Source organism: Gekko japonicus, unplaced genomic scaffold, assembly GCF_001447785.1.
Source record: "Gekko japonicus isolate JY-2015 unplaced genomic scaffold, Gekko_japonicus_V1.1 scaffold3739, whole genome shotgun sequence".
Classification (NCBI taxonomy): domain Eukaryota; kingdom Metazoa; phylum Chordata; class Lepidosauria; order Squamata; family Gekkonidae; genus Gekko; species Gekko japonicus.
This window is the reverse complement of record NW_015171008.1, coordinates 100,394-110,104: the sequence shown is the minus strand read 5'-3', so window position 1 is coordinate 110,104 and position 9,711 is coordinate 100,394. Positions and strand designations below refer to the sequence as shown.

At 52.7% G+C, this 9,711-nt stretch overlaps 1 protein-coding gene across 1 annotated transcript in view; it reads right to left on the bottom strand.

The window, feature by feature from the left end:
- Positions 1–1,991: 1,991 nt before the first annotated feature.
- Positions 1,992–9,711, bottom strand: part of COPE (coatomer protein complex subunit epsilon) — a 19,897-nt gene continuing 12,177 nt past the window's right edge. Inside the window, exons 6-10 of the mRNA XM_015419018.1 lie at positions 8,805–8,886; positions 6,055–6,210; positions 3,754–3,822; positions 2,724–2,798; positions 1,992–2,282 (exon numbers count right to left, since the gene is read on the bottom strand). Coding sequence (XP_015274504.1) covers positions 2,235–2,282; positions 2,724–2,798; positions 3,754–3,822; positions 6,055–6,210; positions 8,805–8,886 — 430 coding nt within the window. The 3' untranslated portion in view covers positions 1,992–2,234. The remainder of the gene's footprint in view (positions 2,283–2,723; positions 2,799–3,753; positions 3,823–6,054; positions 6,211–8,804; positions 8,887–9,711) is intronic.

The following is a 9,711-nucleotide window of genomic DNA, read 5'->3' as shown; positions in this document are numbered from 1 at the left end:
CTCCAGAGCAAACTGATTTATGCAGTAGCCTAATCGCTTGCTCACAACTTTAATGCCAGTAGCTCACAAAGTAGAATTTTTGCTCACAAGACTCCACAGCTTAAAGGGAACGGTGCAGCTGACCCCTCGACTTTTGCAGGGCTCCTCTCCAAAGCGTTCTTACGCACCTGATGCATACTGTATTCTTTCCTACACATTGAAACACCAGGAACATCCATTTTTATATATGCAGCTAAATATATTTAAATACGGCAGGTCCTTTAAGGGGTGGGGTTAACCGAATGGCCACTGTGTGAGAGAGGATGCAGGACTAGATGGATCACTGGTCTGATCCAGCAGGGCTCTTCTTAGGTTCTTATCAGGGAAGGCCTCGGCCTCTCTGCCCTGTTGGCCCTCCAGAGGAACTGGTTGGCCACTGTGTGAGGCAGGATGCTGGGCTAGAGGGACCACTGGTCTGATCCAGCAGGGCTCTTCTGATGTTCTTGTTTAGGTATGCTAAAAGGTAAAGGTTTCCTTTGCTCGAAAGCCAGTCGAATCCGACTCTAGGGATGTGGTGCTCAGCTCAGTTTCCAAGCCGAAGAGCCAGTGCTGTCCAAAGATTTCTCCGCGGTCATGTGGCCGGCATGACTAGACGCCGAGACACACGGAACGCTGTCACATTCCCACTGAAGCGGTACCTATTTATCTACTTGCAGTTTCTTGCTTTCGGACTGCTAGGTTGGCAGGAGCTGGGGCCAGAGACGGGCGCTCACTCCATCACGCGACGCTCAGGTCTTGAACTGCTGAACTACCGACCTTCCGGTCTGCAGCTCAGCGTCTTAACAGCTCGATTTAGTTGGCAGCCAAGGAGACAGACAGACCTGGTGCCCTAGAACATCCCCTCCTTTCACAGGGTTTCCAGGATGCCTGGGAGAGAGGGAATGACTTGAACACGTGAAACGGCCTTATACTGAATCGGAGCAGCAGTCCATCAAGGTCAGCATGGTCTACTTCATGCCAGATCCTGCAACTGGAAATGCCAGTGATTGGACCTGGGACCTTCTGCATGCCAAGCAGGGGCTCTACTCACAGCCAGTTTGGTGGAGTAGTTAAGTGCGCGGACTCTAATCTGGGAGAACCGGGGTTGATTCCCCACTCCTCCACTTACACCTGGCTGGATGACCTTGGGCAAGCCGTAGTTCTGTCAGAGCTGTTCTTGAAAAAGAGCAGTTTCTCTCAGAGCTCTCTCAGCCCCACCCAATGTTCCCTCTAAGCTGCGGAGTCTTGTGAGCAAAAATTCTACTTCGTGAGCTACTGGCATTCAAGTTGTGAGCAAGCAATTTGGCCACTGCATAAATTATTTTGCTCTGGAGCCCTCCTTCCTGAGTGAAGACAAAAATCTGTGAGCTGGAGGCTAAAAAACTGTGAGCTAGCTCACACTAACTCAGCTTAGAGGGAACACTGGCCCCACCTACCTCGCAGGGTGTCTGTTGTGGGGAAGGGAAGGGAGTTTGTAAGCCGCTCTGAGACTCCTTTGGGTAGTGAAGGGCGGGGGATAAATCCAATCTCTTCTCTTCTTCTTCACTGAACCTTCCCCACTGGAAGTTTCCCCCTAGGCGTAGGGTCAAGAACACCATTGTTGGGGTCCACAATGCACCCGAACACCAATGAGGCGCTCTTTGTTTCTCCGTGGCGGGGGGGGGGGGGCTCGTTCTCCGAGCTGAAAAACAAAACCAAGAGCAATCCTGACGTCTACGTGAATCAGAAAAAACATTTACATTGTTTCTCCAGATGAAAACGGACTGCGGCTAACGTCGGGCAAAAGCGGAGGCCGAATTTAGTACCCGAGGCCCTGGCTTGTGAGCGGAAGGCCCCAGGCGCCGTCTCTCGCTCCTCCGGCCAAGGAAACAAGGTCTGGGTGAGACTCCTCCTTGAGACCCCCAAGGCCACCTCGGAGGAAGGCGGCCTCACACCCCCGCAAGCAAACGACAGCCACAGAGGTCAACTCAAGGGAAAGATTTATTGGGAATGTTGAAGAGACACACCGCTTGGATGCTTTTGTCCTGCGCTGGACCTTGGCGGAACAGGAACACAAAACGGGCTGGTGGTCGTCTGAGCCCACAGGAGGGCTCCTATCTGTCTATCTGTGGTGGTGGGGGGGGGACACAGTCCTGGATTGCCAGTCAGACCCCCCCCAGTGTTTAAATCCCACTTTGCAGATCCTCGTGTCCTGGTTTCCTTTTGTTCCGCAAGCCTCACGCACTCGGGGCGTACTGCAAAGCCAGGCGGTCAAAATCATTCTCCTGTAAACCAAACGCAAACAAGAGATTAGGGTGTTTTTATTGCTGCTGAAAAACTTGAGTTACACCCACAGATCATCCTACTGCCCTTGTTGGGACTGGACCTACGGCTCCATACGCCGCAAAAATCACTGGTCCTCAGAAGACGGTGCCCGGCGCTTCACTGTGTGAGTTACTGATCTAGACTTGGCTGTGTAGGTACTCGGGCAGAAGCAAAAGGAGAGAGCTCCTGGGACCCAAAGTAGGAGTTCCAACACTTCGGGAAACTCTTTGGATGGGTGAGTCTGTGATGCTCCGGTATTAGGAGCATCTACACCGTCGGCAACATAGGGGAGCCTCGCTGAGGCGGCAGCCGTTCCCTCACTTCCTGCTCCAACACAGCTACTTCATGCCCGCCAGCCAGCAAGCCTGGAAAGGGGGAGAAAGTAGCAGAGCGACTGTTACCTTGGCCTGGTACTCTTTGATGAAGGGGTGGTTCCTGTGGGCATCTTTCATCTGTGACAGGTAACGGTTAGTAACCTGGGGGAAGGGAAGAAAATCAGAAGGAAAAAAACTGTAGTCTGTTAACAGAAATAGGACAATGGCAGGAGAAGATATTAGATCCCTACTTTTCCTCCACAACAGCCCTGCGAGGAAGGTTAGGCTAAGTGTGCCACTGGGGATTGCTGGGGGTCTTCCAAGCCCAGGTCCGCCGCTCTAGTCACTGAGCAACACTGCACAAGCGACAGGAAGGGAGATGGAAAACGATTTCAAGAGAAGGCCACGTTTTCTTCCAGCTCCTTTCCTTTAACGGTTGACTCATTTGACCTAAAGGTCTCAAGTCAGCCCCCCCCACCCCCCGGGAACTATTTTATTTTTTTATTATTATGCGAACATATTACTACATAGTATAAGTCCTACTTTATTCCTAACTTTGGAATAGACCCTTAAAGCAATTTCTTAAGCCGGTTATTAAAGAATTCAATCTTTTCTTTCCATGCAATCACCACCAAGAAGAATTTTGCTGTGGCTAACGGGATCCTCGTCCTTTAATAAAAAACAGTACCATCTCAGTGGTCCTGCATGTGTTCTCCTCCCCCTAGTGGTCAATTAGATATTACATCGCTTCATGTCTGGAATGTCTCTCTTTTGATTTAAACTGCTGGAGTTGAGCTCTCCCCCCCCCCGCCGAAATGGGTCAGAGAGGGGGGGTTTTGGGGCGGGGAGGGAGCCCAAGGGGGGCCAGTTTTGCACGAACTGACTTCAGGATCAGGAGGATTCTGTTTGGAATGTCCAGGGCAGCCCCATTATGGGTTCTTCAGCTTTCACACTGGCTGGGGATAGAGTAGGCCCAGTGGTGGCTGAACTCTGCCATTATGGAAGGAGGTGTCACAGATCTGGGGGACTCGGGGGGGGGGGAGGAAAAACAGAACAAAAAAAACAGACCGGGCCCTTTGTTCCACGCCACCTCTCCTGAAACGGAAACACGGCTCACCTCCGGCGGCTTCCCCAAGTGCTGTGAGAGGACGACGAAGTTGATCAGAGTCTCAGGGTGGCTACTGTCCTGTACAGGAGGAAAAAAATGGGGGGGGGAGGTCAGTCCTAGATAGAGGAGTCAACAAAGATCCTGCCTTTAAAGAGAGCACAGCCTTGGAAGTGAGGCAAGTATTGAGGGGCTTAGTAATAGAGCCAGTTTGGTGTAGTGGTTAAGTGTGCGGACTCTCATCTGGGAGAACCGGGTTTGATTCCCCACTCCTCCACTTGGACCTGGCTGGAGTGATCTTGGGTCAGTCACAAGTTCTCTCAGAGCTGTTCTCTCAAGGGCAGTTCTCTCAGAACTCTCTCAGCCTCACCTACCTCACAGGGTGTCTGTTGTGGGGAGGGGAAGGGAAAGGAGATTGTAAGCCGCTCTGATGAAACTCCTTTGGGTAGTGAAGGGCGGGGTATAAATCCAGTCTCCTCTTATTATTCTTGATGTTTACAAAATTACACATGGGACAGAGAAGGCAGAGGAAGAAGCACGCTTCTCCCTTTCCCACAATACAAGAACTTGTAGGCACTCAATCAAATAAATAAGCAGTAGATTTAGATCTTCAACCAAAGAGTCATTGACACGTGGGATTCACTGCCGTAGGAAGTGGCAGCGGCTGCAAGCACAGCTTCAAGAGGGGACTGGATAAACATACGGAGCAGAGGTCCATGAGTGGCTATTAGCCACAAAGTATTGATGAGAGACTCTGTCTGGGCCAGTGATGCTCTGTATTCTTGGTGCACGGGGGGGGGGACGACAGTGGGAGGGCTTCTGGAGTCCTGGCCCCGCTGGTGGACCTCCTGAAGGCACCTGGGTTCGGGCAAGTGTGTAACAACACAGAGTGTTGGACCGGATGGGCCTCTGGCCTGATCCAACATGGCTTCTCTTATGTTCTTACGTTATTTGGGGGCAATGGCTTCTATGCCAGCAGCCTTCGAATCTGAAAACAGGCACCGAGTCATTTCGATTGCCTGACCTCCTGTTTTGCAAAGGATTCTGGGCTCTGTTCCAGAGCAACCCAGCAATGAGGAAGAGTGGAGGGACACCTTTAGCAGCAGTACCGCTTTGCTCTGGAATTTCCCCACTTCCTGCTTGGGAACCTATAATGCTTGGGTGTGGCCAGAGGTGCACGTCTTAGCCCAGGTTTCCAGGGGAGCTGGCAGACAAGTCCAGGGCACCCCATGCTCCAGTATGCTCTCGTGCCACTGCTTATTCTTTTGTATTGTCTCTCTTTCGGGTGGCCCTTAAATTGTACAGCTTATCGTTTTGTATTGCCTCTCTTGTGAGTTGCATTTATACAAATGCACACAACATGGTGGGGTTGTCGCAGTGCCGATCCCCAGTCGGCTTCGGAAAGGGCCCAGGATCTCCCAGAACACAGTTCGAAAACCGGGGCTCTCGGCCTGAGTTCTCACGACCGGCAGAGGAGGCGATGCACCTGCCTGTGGACTGGTCCGCTCCAGACTGCAGGCGGGCAAGGGTGCTTGTGTGGCTGAAGCCCTTCCGTGCAAAACGCACTCGTCTTTGGGTAGAGGACTGGCTGGCATACTGGGAAGGACAGTTCTGGTCTTGCCTCCTTCCCTGAAATGCTGCTTTTCTGGATTTATTTGTATTTACTTATTTATATTTAAATTTATATCCTGCCCTACCTCGAAGGCTTAGGGCGGCTAACAAGGGCACCATGTGCCGAGGTTAAAACAGTAAACACATAGTTTAAAAACGAATAAATTACAATAAAATACAATAACAAATATATAAACAGATTTAGACAAGATGGGTAGATCTTAACTTCCATAACTACTTCCTAAGATCTTATCATCTAAGCTATGCCCAGGCGCCTCGCTCCCCCCCTTGGGGGGCCAGGCAATCATGATGTTAATACGCCAGAGCATAGGGGGCAAAGGTGGAATAGTGGTGGCGGCGGCTCCTACTCAAAGGCCTGGCGGAAGAGCTCCGTCTTGCAGGCCCTGCGGAACTGAGAGAGGTCCTGCAGGGCCCGGATCTCTTCCGGGAGCTCCTTCCACCAGGTAGGAGCTGCCACCGAAAATGCCCTGGTCCTGGTCACCGCAAATTTTACGTCTCTCGGGCCTGGAATTTCCAGGAGATGACGCGCCCCCCCCCCTGACCGTAGTGCCCTTGGGGGAACATATGCAGGGAGCAGTTGCACCGCTTAGCCACCTTGTCGGGCGGTGGCACAAACCGGCGTGCTCAGCGGTGGCGCATTGTGATCTGCGGGGGGGGGGCACCATCCCTGGCCGAACTCACCTTGTCGAGGGCCTCCTGGAGCACACCTTCGGCATCCTCCCACTTGCCCTGGGCCATGTAGCAGGCCGCCTGGCCGTTCAGCAGCAGCAGGGTGGAGGACCACTTGTCGGCCATCTCCTGGAAGATGTAATAGGCGTCCTGCAGCTTCTCACCGCCCTGTAAGGAAAAGGGAACCGGGAGCTCAGACACTGCGGTCAGCTCTCGCTCAATGCTCCCTCTAAGCTGATTTAGTGTGAGCTAGCTCACGGTTTTTTAGCCTCCGGCTCACACGTTTTCGTCTTAGCCCGGGAAGGAGGGTTCCAGAGCAAACGGATTTAGGCAGCAGCCAAGTCACTTGCACGCAACTTTAACGCCAGGAGCTCACAAAATAGAATTTTTGCTCACAAGACTCCACGGCTTAGAGGGAGCATTGCTCTCACTGCTCATCCACCAGATGCGACGGGGCCTGTCGTGACCTGCCAAGAATGCCCCCCCACCCCCACCCTCCGGAACATCTCACTTGGGTAAACGTGAGTCCTGCCCAAGCTGAGTTAGTGAGTCCTAGCTGAGTTAGGAGGTGGTGGCGGCTACAAGCACGGATGGCTTCAAAAGGGAATTAGATAGGCATATGGAGCAGAGGTCCATCAGTGGCTATTAGCCACAAGGTATAGATAGGGACCGGGGGAAGGGGTTCTTTTGCCGTTTGGGGCTTGGGGGGGGGGGGTCAACAGTGAGAGGGCTCCTAGTGTCCTGGTCCCACTGCTGGACCTCCTGATGGCACCTGGTATTTTTGGCCACTGTGTGACAGAGTGTTGGACTAGATGGGCGATTGGCCTGATCCAACATTGGCTTCTCTTATGTTCTTATGTAGTCCTGCCTAAGCTGAGTTAGTGTGAGCCAGCTCACTGTTTATAAGCCTCCGGCTCACCCATTTTTGTCTCAGCTCAGGAAGAATAGATCCAGAACAAACTAAAATTATGCAGCAGCCAAACTGCTCGCTTACAGCTTTACTACCAGTAGCTCACAAAGTAGAATTTTGGCTCACAACACTCCACAGCTTAGAGGGAGCACTGGTCCTGCCGAACCAGAGGCTGGGATGGGGCGGAGGAGGAGGAGGAGGAGGAGGAGGAGATTGGATTTATACCCCGCCCTTCACTACCCAAAGGTGTCTCAGAGCGGCTTACAAACTCCTTTCCCTTCCCCTCCCCACAACAGACACCCTGAGAGGTAGGTGGGGCTGAGAGAGCTCTTGACACAAACGGCTCTTTTCCAAGAATAGCTGTGCCAGAGCTTGTGACTGACCCAAGGTCACATCAGCAGGTGCAAGTGGAGGAGTGGGGAATCAAACCCGGTTCTCCCAGATTAGAGTCCGCGCACTTAACCACTACACCAAGCTGGCTCTCTGGAAGCTAAGCAGGGTCGACTCTGGCAACTACTTGGATGGGAGACCTCCTTGGCATAGCAGAGGCGGGGACAGGCCTTAGTCAGCCACCTCTCTGAATATCTTCCAGGCCCCTGGTAAGGGTCAGTCACCAGAGGTCGTCATGACTTCCAGGCGCACGCAGACGCACATTTTTAAAAATACCAAAAAAATAAAATAAAACGATGGACCCACGGAATTAACTGAGCTCCAGACACCGCAAGCGTTGCTGCCTTGAGAAAAGCAGGGCGGAGCTGCTGGCTGGTATCGGCGGCCATGTTCGGAGATCCCATTTGTCTGCCACACCCCATCGGCTGGGGGGCAAGAGTGAGGGAGGGCTGTTGCCTTCGCGCCCTGCAGGCATCCAACTGGCTGATGTTGGCAAATGGGATGCAGATCCCTGGCCTGATTAATTAATTAATTGATTTCACTAGATGTCTTAACCACCCCGTTCCCCGCTTACAATGAGCTCAGGGCGGTTTACAGCAACACAAAGGTTCAGGTTCCCTTGCTCGAAAGCCAGTCGAATCCGACTCTAGGGTTGCGGTGCTCATCTCCGTTTCAAAGCCGAAGAGCCAGCGCTGTCCGAAGACGTTCCCGTGGTCATGTGGCCGGCATGACTAAACACCGAGGCGCACGGAACGCTGTTCCCTTCCCACCGAAGTGGTCCCTATTTATCTACTTGCAATTTCTTGCTTTCGAACTGCTAGATTGGCAGGAGCTGGGACTAGAGACGGGAGCTCACTCCGTCATGTGGCAACATAGTTTGATACAATTCTAAAACCAATTACGACGGCAAGAATTCAATATTAGAACAGTCAGCATAAATATTTAGACATTTTAAAAAACAAGATGGCATATCTAGCATTCAGATTTTTATGGGGGTGGGGAGGGGATGGTGCCCGGCAGATGTAAGGGAACCGTTGCTGGCCTCCACCGAAGGCCTGGCGGAACACCTCTGCCTTGCATGCCCTGCGGAACTTTAATAGATCAGACAGGGGACGGGTGTCGTTCGGCAGAGAGTTCCACGAGGCTGGGGCCAAGGCTGAGAAATCCCTGGCCCTGGTCGAGGCCAGCCGGATATCTTTGGGGCCAGAAACTACCAGGAGATCCTTATCTGCTGATCTCAATGCCCTTCGGGGGACATATCGGGAGAGGCGGTCCCTGACCATTACGGGCTCTCGAGGTGACTGACTCAGCTGATGAGAGACGAGAGCTCCAGAGGACCCCAGTGCTCTCCCTCGGAATTGTGACTATGCAGCGGGCAACCCTTCGGATCAGAGGGGTGGCTCCTCACGGGCTCCGACTGCCTTACCCCGCGGTACAGGGGATTGTGGGACACGGCACCTACCACTGCCAGGTTCACCCAAGCGGTCGCGAGCTGGGTCAGGGTCGCATCCTCGTCCTGTTCCTGCATCTTCTTCAGCTCTTTCCTGAAGGGAAAATGGAAGAGAACTCGCTGGGTTTGGAAGGGAAGGCGGCTGTGACTCTCGGGAGAGAGAGAGTGCAGAGGGGCTTCTGTGGCGTCCTCCCTTATTGGGGAGACGGTTTTACCTTTAAAATACCCTCTGTGTAACTAAACTTGGAGCTGCGGTGGCTCAAGTGGTTAAGATGCTGAACTGCAGGCTGTGGAAGGTCGGTAGTTCAGTAGTTCGAGACCTGAGTGTGCTGCATGACGGAGTGAGCTCCCGTCTCTAGTTCCAGCTCCTGCCAACCTACCAGTTTGAAAGCAAGAAATTGCAAGTAGATAAATAGGTACCACTTTGGTGGGAAGGTAACAGCGTTCCGTGCGCCTTGGTGTTTAGTCATGCCAGCCACATGACCACGGAAATGTCTTTGGACAGCGCTGGCTCTTTGGCTTTGAAACGGAGATGAGCACCGCAACCCTAGAGTCGGACTCGACTGGCTTTCGAGCAATGGAACCTTTACCTTTACCCAGGGCTATTTTTGGGCAGGAACGCACAGGGACGGATTTCCGGCTGGCTCCCGAGTTGACCACGCCCAGCAGGAACTCATTAGCATAATAGGCCACGCCCAACAGCAGAAACTCATTAGGATTGGCTACTTTAGGGGTGTCTGGCCTAACATGCAAAGGAGTTCCTGCTACAAAAAAAGCCCTGGGTTTTGACAACAAACAAGGTAAACAGAATAAGAAGCAAAAGGTGGGTGTGGCAACATGGGGGTGTGGCCTAATATGCCAATTAGCTGTGATGTCAGGGCTGTGGGCTAATATGCTAATGAGTTTCTGCTGTTGGGTG